The 13,434-nt window shown below is 40.4% G+C and overlaps 1 protein-coding gene across 5 annotated transcripts in view; it reads right to left on the bottom strand.

Moving 5' to 3' along the window:
- Positions 1–537: 537 nt before the first annotated feature.
- Positions 538–13,434, bottom strand: part of LOC139557244 (solute carrier organic anion transporter family member 4A1-like) — a 61,072-nt gene continuing 48,175 nt past the window's right edge. For 4 of the 5 annotated variants that reach the window (XM_071371774.1, XM_071371776.1, XM_071371773.1 and 1 more), the window contains 5 exons: positions 12,504–12,682; positions 12,315–12,379; positions 12,063–12,211; positions 11,707–11,879; positions 538–2,304 (listed from right to left, as the gene is read on the bottom strand). In XM_071371774.1, the coding sequence (XP_071227875.1) occupies positions 2,169–2,304; positions 11,707–11,879; positions 12,063–12,211; positions 12,315–12,379; positions 12,504–12,682 (702 nt within the window). In that variant the 3' untranslated portion in view covers positions 538–2,168. Of the gene's footprint in view, positions 2,305–10,147; positions 11,880–12,062; positions 12,212–12,314; positions 12,380–12,503; positions 12,683–13,434 lie in introns of those variants that run through there. The other variant, XM_071371778.1, reaches the window with a different exon arrangement.

Here is a 13,434-nt window from a genome sequence, read left to right as displayed (position 1 = left end):
CCTGAAAATGTGAAACACCCTGTGTCAGCTTGATAATGAAAGAAGTTATTTTGTTATGCAGAAAGTATGGTCATGGTCCGGTCCTGTGTCAAGGTCATGGTCCCGTCTCCCGTCTGTGGAACCCCCATAACTACAGTGTCATGATCCAGTCCTGCAAAAAACGTTATTACTCACCGGTTAATGTAATAACCACTGGTTAATGTTATGTTTTTACATTGTATTATGTTTACCGGCAAGTTATTACATTAACTGGGTTTATTACACAAACAAAATCTAAAAGTTATTACATTTACCCGCGGTATTTGATTTACCGCTGTTGCTTTTTGACAGGAAATAATTTTACACCTATTCAGATTACTGTAGGTTTTCAGGGTTTTAGGGTTTCAATGGCAGGATGATGGGAACTGGGTGCAACAGGAGGCTGGGGTCATCATGGGTACCTGTTTCCACCTAGTGGTTAACATAGTCAGATCCATTTGCGGGAAAACATTATCTCCACTGAATGATCATATGAATAGTAGTAGACTCAATCACATGGAATTTTCAAACTTTTATTTGTTAAAAAAAACAGCTCAATTTAAATTCCGTGCACAATTCCATTTTCAGTCTTGCATTGATAAGCCATGTCTCCAATGTGCTTTTTGTCCCCATTCAGAGCCCCTATCAGGGGACAAAGGCAAGGCCTTATGACAGCTGATTCACATACACAAAAAAACATCACTAACTACTAGAAAATGCGAATACCAAACAGTATCTGGTCACATTTGATCCATGATAAGGTGACCGTCTCAATTCCCAATGAAGCTTACAGTTTACATGGAGTTGTATGCTCTGTATGTTTGTGTTTTTCTTAAATGGCTGAGTAGTTGAGTTACTCACTGTTCTGACCTGGCTTGTGGTAAAAAGAGGGGTTGGGGTCAGTTCCATTTAAATTCCAGTCAATTCAGGAAGTAGTACACTGAAATTCCAATTCTATTCAATACTTTTCAATTAGGAACATTTGGAATTGGAATTTGGTTGACTTTCTGAATTGACTGGAAGTGAAAGGGAATTGACCCAAACCCTGGTAAACAGGGAGCACAAGATGTTCAACCTACTGTACTGTTTTAAATGGCATAGTGATGCTGAATAATTCATGGGTATCACACAGTAAACACAGCATTCAATGGTGTTGATAAACTAGAAGCCTACAGTATGCCCTCAAAATTAAGGGTGCAATGGGAAAGGGAAGATGAATGCTGTCTGTGGAACCCCCATATATTCCTGTCTCGATCAGTGACTGGTCTCACAATAGTGCCCCAATTAGGCGTATCTGTCATTGGGGGATTGTTGCCTTTGCTTTGGGGTCAACTTTTGACCTAATAAGGAATGTTTTGTTACACAGTATACCTGTGTATCTGGCTACTTACAGTAGGTACAGATGAATGATACAGTACATTCCCACTCAGCACTTAATGTCACTATGGGAAACAACTCAAAACTACTGAGCCTGAACTTGAACAGTTATCATTCACATTGACACGTGGATATGCAACATACTTCATACACAAATTAGTCGGAAAGTAATTCATAACACATTTCATAGTACATGAGGACACATACAGTAAGGACATTACATTAACTTCCAACATAATTGGATATGGTAAATGCATTGGTACAGTAAATCACAAAGAAGGTGATGGTACAAAATCAATATTCATAGGAATGTACATGGTAACCTTGCAGTGCAAACTCCATACATGTCGATGCAACACCACATCACTCTGTTATCTTAGATTGTTCTTCTTCATTCAAGATTTGACACAACAGCAACAGTAGATGATAATAGATTAGAGGCACATTAAAACACTGTTGCATACGCAGCCTCCTCATGCATTCATTCCCTCTACACACAACCACACACTTACAGTACACGCACACACGCAGTAAACCCAGTAAACCTCTCCATCCAACTCCCCTCAGCTCTTGAAGGCACTGTGTTGTGGTAAATCTCCATAGTGGAGCAGAGCAGCAGATAGTGCAAGGTGTTCAGATCAGAGTGTCTCCTGACTGGGGCGTATGGCATGGTTGAATACATGAGAGGCCCATCGCTCTCACTGGCGTTGCAGCACACTTTAGCCCTGCAACCTTCTTCTATCATTATGCGACAGCTCCATGGCAATATATACTCAAGACTGATGTTGGACCTGTTGCACAGTGGGCCTCACAGGCTGCAGGAGAAGAGGGCTACTGTTTGACCTCTCCTTCCACCTCCCAGACCTGGGGGTCTCCTTTCCTTTTCTCCTTCCAGCCGACCAGCAGGATCTGTGTCACAGGTTAGATGACAAGTTGTTTATTCCCGAGTTCAAGAAAGGGGAGGATAAGAGAGATAGGAGGAATAAGAGATGAATGAATCAAATATATAGTATGAATGTACGTGTAAAGAGATTGTATTAATATTCATATTATTAAAAACAAAAGTGTCAAGTTTCCTCTTAACTTAAGTCCCCAATCTGGATATCTGCATGGTCTCTTTGAAGATCTAGATCCCTTCTCTAGTCTCCGGATTAAAACCCAATTATGATAAGTGTACCATATTACATACTGGACCATTAAAAGACACAACTTTCACATGACCCTGTAGTTTACCAATAAAATGGGCTGTTGGTGATGTAGGTATACTTGGTATTCATTTCCCAAAAGATATAAATGAATTTACCAATACAAATTGATATAGAAAGTTAGCAAAAATAGACAAAATCTTTCAACCATGGAGAGGTAAACACCTGTCTTTATGGAAAAATCACCCTGGTTAACTCTTTCGTCATATCACAGTTTACTTATTTACTTATAGCACTACCCCCACAGACACCTTGTTTTTTAAACCATATGAGCCAAAAATAGTTCACTTTATTTGGAACGCTAAGCCAGGCAAAATTAAATGTGACTTTTTGTATAATGACATGAGTTTGGGGGACTGAAATGATTAAGCAAGCCCTTACCTACAGTCTTCAAAAATTATTCACACTCCTTGACTTTTTCTACATTTTGTTGTGTTACAGCCTGAATTTAGAATGGATTAAATTGAGATTTTGTGCCTACACACAATACCCCATAATGTCAAAGTGGAATTAAGTTTTAAGAAATGTTTACAAATTAATTAAAAATTAAAAGCTGAAATGTCTTGAGTCAATAAGTATTCAACCCTTTGTTATGGCAAGTCTAAATAAGTTCAGGAGTAAAAATGTGCTTAACACGTCACATAATAAATTGCATGGACTCTGTGTGCAATAATGATTTTTTGTATAAATGACCCCACCTCTGTACCCCACACATACAATTATCTGCAAGGTTCCTTAGTCGAGGAGTGAATTTTAAGCACAGATTTAACCACAAAGACCAGGGAGGTTTTCCAATGGTTCGCAAAGAAGGGTACCTATTGGTAGATAAAAGACATTGAACAGACATTGAATATCCCTTTGAGCATGGTGAAGTTATTAATTACACTTTGTGTGGTGTATCAATACACCCTGTCACTATAAAGATATAGGCGTCCTTCCTAACTCAGATGCCAGAGAGGAAGGAAACCGCTCAGGGACTTCACCATTAGGCCAATGGTGATTTTAAAACAGGTACAGAGTTTAATGGTTGTGATAGGAGAAAATTGAGGATAGCTCAACAACATTGTAGTTACTCCACAATACTAACATAAATGACATAGTGAAAAGAAGGAAGCTTGTACAGAATAAAACATATTCCAAAACATGCATCTAAACATGTACTAAAGTAATACTGCAAAATATGTGGCAAAGAATTGCACTTTTTGTCCTGATTACAAAGTTGTATTTGGGGTAAATCCAACACGACACATCACTGAGTACCATTCTTCATATTTTCAAGCAGCATGGTGGTGGCTGCATCATGTTATGGGTATGCTTGTCATCAACAAGGAAAATATTTGTTTTTTTAAAGAAAAATAAACATAATAGAGCTAAGCACAGGCAAAATCCTACTGGAAAACTTGGTTCAGTCTGCTTGAAGACACTGGAAGACAAATTCACCTTACAGCAGGACATTACCTAAAACACAAGACCAAATATACACTGGAGTTGCTTACCAAGACAACATTGAATGGTCCTGAATTACAGTGTTGCCTTAAATCGGCATCAAAATCTATGGCAAGACCTGAAAAAGGCTGTCTAGCAATGATCAACAACCAACTTCAAAGAGCTTGACATTTAAAAAAATAAAGAATAATGGGCAAATATTGTACAATCCGAGTGTGCAAAGCTCTTAGAGACTTACCCAGAAAGACTCACAGCTGTAATCACTGCAACAGGTGATTCTAACATGTATTGACTCTGGGGATTGAATACTTCGCTAATCAAGATATATTAGTGTTTAATTTTCCTTCTTTTTTAAACAATGTTAGAATTTTTATTCCACTTTGACATTACAGAGTATTTTGTAACACAACAAAATGTGGAAAAAGTCAAGGGGTGTGAATACTTTATGAAGGCACTGTAGGCAGTGCATTCGGAAAGTATTCCTATGCCTTGATTTTTTCCACATTTTCTTATTTTAGTCTTATTCTAAAATGGATTAAATAAAAAGAAAATCCTCATCAATCTACACACAATACACCATAATGACAAATTGAAAACGGGTTTTTAGAAAAACAGAAATACCTTATTTACATAAGTATTCAGACCCTTTGCTATGAGACACGAAATTTAGCTCAGGAGCTTCCTCTTTCCATTGATCATCCTTGAGATGTTTCTAAGACTTGATTGGAGTTGACCTGTGATAAATTCAGTTAATTGGACATGATTTGGAAAGGCACACACCTGTCTATATAAGGTCCCACAGTTGACAGTGCATGTCAGAGCAAAAACCAAGCCATGAGGTCGAAGGAATTGTCCGTAGAGCTCTGAGACAGGATTGTGTCGAGGCAGAGATCTGGGGAAGGGTACCAACACATTTCTGCAGTATTGAAGGTTCTCAATAAAACAGTGGCCTCCATCATTCTTAAATGGAAGAAGTTTGGAAACACCAAGACTCTTCTTAGAACTGGGCAACCGGCCAAACTGAGCAATCGGGGGAGAAGGCCAGGGAGGTGACCAAGAACCCGATGGTCACTCTGACACAGCTCTAGAGTTCCCCTGTGGAGATGGGAGAACCTTCCAGAAGGACAACCATCTCTGCAACACTCCACCACTCAGGCCTTTATGGTAGAGTGGCCAGACGGAAGCCACTCCTCAGTAAAAGGCACAAGACAGCCCACTTGGAGTTTGCCAAAATGCACATAAAGATTCTCAGACCATGAGAAACAAGATTCTCTGGTCTGATCAAACCAAGATTGAACTCTTTGGCCTGAATGCCAAGTGTCACTTCTAGAGGAAACCAGGCACCATCCCTACGGTGAAGCATGGTGGTGGCAGGGTTATGCTGTGGGGATGTTTTTCAGCGGCAGGGACTGGGAGACTAGTCAGGATTGAGCGAAAGATGAACGGAGCAAAGTACAGAGAGATCCTTGATGAAAACCTGCTCCAGAGTGCTCAGGACCTCAGACTGGAGCGAAGGTTCACCTTCCAACAAGACAACGACGCTAAGCACACAGCCAAGACAACGCAGGAGTGGCTTCAGGACAAGTCTCTGAATGTCCTTGAGTTTCCCAGCCAGATCCCAGACTTAAACACGGTCTAATATTTCTGGAGACCTGAAAATAGCTGTGCTGCAACACTCCCCACCCAACCTGACAGAGCTTAAGAGGATCTGCAGAGAAGAATGGGAGAAACTCCCGAAATACAGGTGTGCCAAGCTTGTAGCGTCATACCCAAGAAGACTTGAAGCTGTAATCGCTGCCAAAGGTACTCCAACAAAGTACTGAGTAAAGAGTCTGAATAGTTAAGTAAATGTCATATCAGTTTTTTCTTTGAATACATTTGCAAAAATGTCTAAAAACATGTATTTGCTTTGTTATTATGGGGTATTGTGTGTACATTGATGAGGAAAAAAACAATTTTATCAATTTTAGACTAAGGCTGTAACGTAACAGAATGTGGAAAAAGTAAAGGGGTCTGAATACTTTCCAAAGGCTCTATACATAGCTACCTCAATTACCTCGTACCCCTGCACATCGGCTCAGTACTGGTTCTCACAGTATATAGCCATGTCATTTTTTACTCGTTATTGTTATTCATTTTTTAAAAACTTTATTTTTAATTTTTATTGTCTTTGAATCTGTATTGTTAGAAAAGGGCCCGTAAGTAAGCATTACACTGTTAGTCTACACCTGTTGTTTACGAAACCTGTGTCAAATTCAATTTGAAGTTATATAGCTGCACCATTTTGTTATTATGAACTTTTTTATTTTATGCAAATGTGTCATACTTTTTTACTCCGCATTGTTCGGGAAAGGCTCGTAAGTAAGCATTTTACGGTAAAGTCTACACCTATTGTATTCAGCGCATGTGACTTGTGATTTGATGGTGGAGTTATGTCACACAAGCAGCTATCGAAAATATATGGGAATGTCTGCTCCATCCAAAGTTACAACCAACTGATTGTAGCATTACCGCAAAAATGGAGGAGGCAAGTGGAAAGAGGGAAGGTATATTATTATGTCGTATATTAAAGACCAAAACAGACTGAAAAAGTTGCCATAAATAGAAAAATATACCAGTTTCATTTCAGGACAATTATTATTGTCACGACTTCGACCGAGGCAGGCTCTCCTTCCCGTGCGGGTGGCGTTCGGCGGTCGTCGTCACCGGCCTATTAGCTGCCACTGATCTTTTTCTCCCCCTCCCTATGTGGTTATTGGGTGCACCTGTGGTGTATTAGGGTTAATTAGTTGGGCTTATTAGTCAGCCGGCCCGCACGTTTCTTTGTGCGGGATTGTTTGCTTGTAAGTAGTGGTGTTGATTGTGTGCTACGTGTTTTCTGGACTGTGTTCCTTTTCCCCGTGTCTGGGGTTGGTTAGATAGTACACCCAGTGTGTTAATAGGGTGGACTATATGGTCCGTGTTCATTAAAGAACATTTTGTATTTGGCACCTGCTGTTTTCTGCGTGTTGACTCCACACTCCGACACCCAGGCCTTACAATTATACAACATTTTTGCCACCAACAGAATATCTCAGCTATGCAGATTTGCTGTGAAAAGACAGAATCATTATGTAATTTATTCGGGTATTGCTAACATGTAGCTTGTTTCTGGTCACAGGTTCAGGAATGGCTGAAAAATCTGTACATTCATTTAAAATTAACCTTACAAATAGCAGTGTTGGGCGATTTGGAAAGCCACTGCCAACCAATCAACGATTTAATATTACTCTCAGGTAAAATAATCATATTTAATTTACAGTCTGTGGATACTATGCAATTAGAAAGGTTCAAAACTCATGTAAGCGCAGTTGGAAAATATATGTCACGCGGAAATCAAGAGGCGTGTCTACTGAGATAGGTGGGATGGGTTGAGAGTATCTGAAGGGTGGGACTAAAAAGCTCATGATCGGTAATAGTTATTATTGAAAACACTATACGCTGAGTGCACAAAACATTAGGAACACCTTCCTAATATTGAGTTGAGCCCCCTGTTGCCCTCAGAACAGCCTTAATTCGTCAGTGCATGGTCTACAAGGTGTCGAAAGTGTTCCACAGGGATTCTGGCCCATGTTGACTCCAATGCTTCCCACAGTGTCAAGTTGGCTGAATGTCCTTTGGGTGGTGGACCATTCTTGATACACATGGGAATACTGTTGAGGGTGAAAAACCCAGTTCTTGACACACTCAAACCGGTGCACCTGGCACCTACTACCATACCCCATTCAAAGGCACTTAAATATTTTGTCTTGCCCATTCACCCTCTGAATGGCACACATACACAATCCATGTCTCAGTTGTCTCAAGGCTTAAAAATCCTTCTTTAACCTGTCTCCTCCCCATCATCTACACTGATTGAAGTGGATTTAACAGGTTACATCAATAAGGGATCATAGCCTTCACGTGGATTCACCTGGTCAGTCTATGTCATGGAAAGAGAAGGTGATCCTAATGGATGTACCGTTATGAGATCCGTCAATGTAGATTAAAATGGCTACTGATAATGTTCGATATCATAGCTACTAATGGGTCATCATATATATATATATTTTTTATATATTATCATTATGGTCACAAAATCCACTGTTGTTTCTGTCAGTACATTGATTCATACTGTGTTTGGTTTTCTGTAAGTATGTGTATTTGAGCGTGATATCTTTATGAGTATTTAATGTTCATTAATGTGTCCCTGCGTTTATTTGCCACGGGTCATAAATGTAATGTCTGCACACAAACCAGACAAGACAGACAGCAGCGCTGCTGAGTTATGACTCACCCAGTATCCATGGAAACTGATCATTTGTCCCACAATCCTCCTACATAGTTTGTCTTTTAATCCTGTCTCTTTTTGCGTGACCTTGCTCATTTCTTTAATACTGTTCTATGAAGAACCCGGTGACTATTAAATCCATCAATGTGTTGGGTACAAAAGTGCCCATGTTTGTTGGCTTAATGTTCCCTGTGCCCGTGTCTGTGTTTTGAGCTGTGGAGAAAAACCTTGTTTGTCATATTCATTGAATCCCCTGGAATTAAAAAAAGCTGAAATATTTGGCTGTCCCCATATAGTTGTGGGTTCTGCTGGCTGAGTAAGAGGATGAGAGAATGTGTTTGTTTGTTTGAGGAAGACACAAGAAGATACAGAGATACAGAGAGTAAGAGAGAACTGTGTCACATGTCACATGCATTTGTCATTTGTTTGGTTATGTGTATATACAGTACCAGTCAAAAGTTTAGACAAACCTACTCATTCAAGGGTTTATCTTTATTTTTACTATTTTCTACCATAAAGAATAGTAGTGAAGACATCAACACTATGAAATAACACATATGGAATCATGTAGTAAGCAAATAAGTGTTAAACAAATCAAAATATATTTTATATTTGAGATTTTTCAAAGTAGCCCCCCTGTTGAAAAACAAATGATAGTTCCACTGAGTGCAAACCAGATGGGATGGCGTATCGCTGCAGAATGCTGTGGTAGCCGTGCTGGTTAAGTGCGCCTTTAATTCTAAATAAATCACGACAGTGTTACCAGAAAAGCACCCCCACACAATCACACCTCATCCTCTATGCATCACGGTGGGAACGACACATGCGGAGATCATTCGTTCACCTACTCTGCATCTCACAAAGACACAGCAGTTGGAACCAAAAATCTCAAATTTGGACTCATGAGACCAAAGGACAGATTTCCACCGGTCTAATGTCCATTCCTCGTGTTTTTTGGCACAAGCAAGTCTCTTCTTATTATTGGTGTGCTTTAGTAGTGATTTCTTTGCAGCAATTCGACCACGGCCTGATTCACAGTCTCCTCTGAACAGTTGATGTTGAGATGTGTCTGTTACTTGAACAGAGGTCACTCTGGGTCTTCCTTTCCTGTGGCGGTCCTCATGAGAGCCAGTTTCATCATAGCCCTTGATGGTTTTTGCGACAACACTTGAAGAAACTTTCAAAGTTCTTGAAATGTTCCGTATTGACTGACCTTCATGTCTTAAAGTAATGATGGACTGTCGTTTCTCTTTGCTTATTTGAGCTGTTCTTGCCATAACATGGACTTGGTCTTTTACCAAATAGGGCCATCTTCTGTATACCACCTCTACCTTGTCACAACACAAATGATTGGCTCAAATGCGTTAAGAAGGAAAGAAATTCCACAAATTAATTTTTAACAAGGCACACCTGTTAATTGAAAAGTATTCCAGGTGACTACCTCATGAAGCTGGTTGAGAGAATGACAAGAGTGTGCAAAGTTGTCATCAAGGCAAAGGGTGGCTACTTTGAAAAATAAAAAATATAACACTTTTTTGGTTACTACATGATTCCATATGTGTTATTTCATAGTTTTGATGTCTTCACTATTATTCTACAAAGTAGAAAATAGTAAAAATAAAGAATAACCCTGTAAAGAGTGGCTGTGTCCAAACTTTTGACTGGTACTGTATGTGGTACATGCGAGAGAGTTTGAAGTGAGCAGACACATCCAATACTTTCAAACACTGATAAAACATCTAAACAAAACAAATGATTCCGTTGTTCACCTGTTGTTTAAAAAAACATGACATCTTAAGAAACATTTTAATAAAATTCATACGTTTCCATTTCATTTACAAAAGTACCAAAACAAAATCCAAAAGTCAAATTTTACGAAGTGCTAGGGAGTGAGGAGGCATAACAATAAGACTAGGAATGTTTGTGATTACACATACTCTCTAATGGCGGTCAAGCCCCGCTCTCCCCAATTGGAGAAAGGGGGAGAGCTGATCTGGAGGCATTTGGGTCCATAACAAATGAATACATGTAAAACAAAAACATGAGAAATGCAAATTACCAACACAAGTTGTAAAGTGTCATTACTGTTACATTAAACAACAAAGACTATATTTTAACACTTTATAGAACAGGGTAGTTCTAGGGGAGATTGTTTGTCAGTATAAATCATTAACTACAGCCTCTTTATACAAATATGTCTGGACATTGAGCAATCTGTGCTTTTAATTTCCATCATACATAAATTATCTAGATCACAAAACAGAAGAGAGATTGGGGAAATGCTACTTTGGCACACTTGTAGGTTTGGATAAGAGGCTTGTTGTTCTTGTTTTTATGGCAACTCATTCCATTAGTGCATTGTTCCTACAATTTATTACAACCAGCATACACTGCCGGAATAACTCTCATATAATACCATTGTCTAAATTCATCAGAGCTGATTAGTTTTAAAGTGCAGCAATGTGTCTGGTTGTGAAAAAGGGTCTTGGTATTACCCCTTCATACAAAATAGTTTGTCTTGTTGTATGACACGTGGACAGGATGATATAGCATCATCATCTTCATGGCCTCTCTTGGGTTTTGTCTTCACTTCTGTTAAATGGCAGCCTGCTACAGGTCATTCAATGTCATACATGTGCTAAAGGCTGTCATAAATAGGTGTGTGCTCTTCCATTTGTTAAAATATATGTGTGTTATTTTTTTCAATAGGTATAGTTATAATAACAATAAGTGCCTTTAAATACTCTTGGTCTATAGTTTTTATATGATATGAAAATTCTGTTTTTCTTTGTATTTCAATTCTGTTTCGGTGTAGATAAAAAATATGTATCTGTGATAGGGCAAGACAACAGGGTTGTTTTACGGGTGTAAATGCCTCTTTCAACACTCAGAAGGAATGCTTCATACTCATGGCATGACATAAGCTATACAAACAACCCCTATGTCACATCCTTTAGACCCTACTGGGAAACAAAACAAAATCTTCATTTAAAAATGTGATTTTGGACTGGTTTAAATCCCAAAAGCCATCAGGAGAAACCTCTTAGCTACTTCTCAGATTAACCTCTGACCCTATCTGTGACCCTAGTCTTTCATCACATCACATAACACACACCCCAAGTTCAGTGGGCTGGTAGTGGAGGGCAGGCCGATGGGATGAACGTGGGGTCAGTAGGTGAGACATGCCCTGGGGTGATGTGTCTATGTGTTGGGAGTGGCTATGAGACGGGCATAGGCTGGCAGTGATGGGGGAAGCAGTAGTACGCCACACACACCAACATACACGTGCGGTGAGATGTGGGGTGATACACACTGTAGTGCAGGGTGGGTGGGGTCTGAAGTCATCATAACCTGGTGTGTACATTGGCGATGATCTCTGGTGGAAGGTCCTTGATGGGGAGGTCCCCCGTCTCGCCCCCGCTGTCCCCCGGCCCATGGTCGGTGCTCTCACAGCTGCTCTGGGGCGACTCTGGAGGGGGCTTGTACAAAACACTGGCCAGCAGGAAGAACAGCGTGCCGAGAACCTGACAGAAAGAGGGAGGGAGGGAATGAGACATGCACTATAGTTAAAGTAGGGAGAATAGAATTCTCTCTCAGTTAAACAAACATTTGATATGGTTACGAGTATAAAGAAAATCCTTGAACATAATCCTCCACCTGCAACAGGCTTAGATAACAGCCCAGACAACTTGTAGGCCTTGAGTTACCTTGTAGATGATGCCAGCGATAAGGGTGTAGCGGCTCATGGCAGAGTTCTGGTAGAGATGGCAGGAGCCCTGCTCTCCACACTGGTCCTCCCACAGCAGGCATGAGATGTCGATCACAGAGCCAAATGCTATCGGGCCTGGGATCCCACCTTCAGGAAGAACATATCACATCATATAATGCTTGTTGTTGGGAATGTCAGGCTACAAGGCCATTAATCAAATCAAATCAAATTCAGCAAGCGCATACAGTACCTAGACTTCGCACCACAATCCATTGGATCCCCAGTCCAAAGGACCTCTGGTTGTCTGGAACACACCTGGAGGGGGAGAGCAGTTTAGAGACAGAGTTCACACACAGGTTTCTCTCTCATGCCTTGTTATAACAGGACTATACCACTGAGTTCTCTCTCTCTCTCTTTAGTCTGTCTGATCCGTACCCACCTGAGGGTAGCAGTGAGGGCTGGTATACTACACAGGAAGGTGAAGGAGATGATGATGAAGAGGAAGGTGAGGAAGGCTGGCATGTGGCTACAGGAGCTAGTGCATTTCCCATCCAATGCCAGGCCCTCCTGCCCCGATGTCACATTCCCACCCACCACACAGCTGCAGCCCGAGTACACCTGCACAGGGACACACCAGACAGAGTAAACACGTACAGTTGAAGTCGGAAGTTTACATACACAAGTTGGTTAGGACATCTACTTTGTGCATGACACGGATAATCTTTCCAACAATTGTTAACAGACAGATTATTTCACTTATAATTCACTGTATCACAATTCCAGTGGGTCAGAAGTTTACATACACTAAGTTGACTGTGCCTTTAAACAGCTTGGAAAATTCCAGAAAATTATGTTACAGCTTTAGAAGCTTCTGATAGGCTAATTGACATCATTTGAGTCAATTGGAGGTGTAGCTGTGGATGTATTTCAAGGCCTACCTTCAAACCCAGTGCCTCTTTGCTTGAAATCATGGGAAAATCAAAAGAAATCAGCCAAGACCTCAGAAAAAGAAATGTAGACCTCCACAAGTCTGGTTCATCCTTGGGGGCAATTTCCAAACGCCTGAAGGTACCACGTTCATCTGTACAAACAATCGTACGCAAGTATAAACACCATGGGACCACGCAGCCGTCATACCACTCAGGAAGGAGATGCGTTCTGTCTCCCAGAGATGAACGTACTTTGGTGCGAAAAGTGCAAATCAATCCCAGAACAACAGCAAAGGACCTTGTGAAGATGCTGGAGGAAACAGGTACAAAAGTATCTATATCCACAGTAAAATGAGTCCTATATCGACATAACCTGATAGGCCGCTCAGCAAGGAAGAAGTCACTGCTCCAAAACCACCATAAAAAAAACAGACTACGGTT

The sequence above is a fragment of the Salvelinus alpinus genome, chromosome 28 (genome assembly GCF_045679555.1).
Source record: "Salvelinus alpinus chromosome 28, SLU_Salpinus.1, whole genome shotgun sequence".
Classification (NCBI taxonomy): domain Eukaryota; kingdom Metazoa; phylum Chordata; class Actinopteri; order Salmoniformes; family Salmonidae; genus Salvelinus; species Salvelinus alpinus.
Note: the sequence above shows the minus strand (reverse complement) of the source record. Positions and strands in the feature narration are given on the sequence as shown.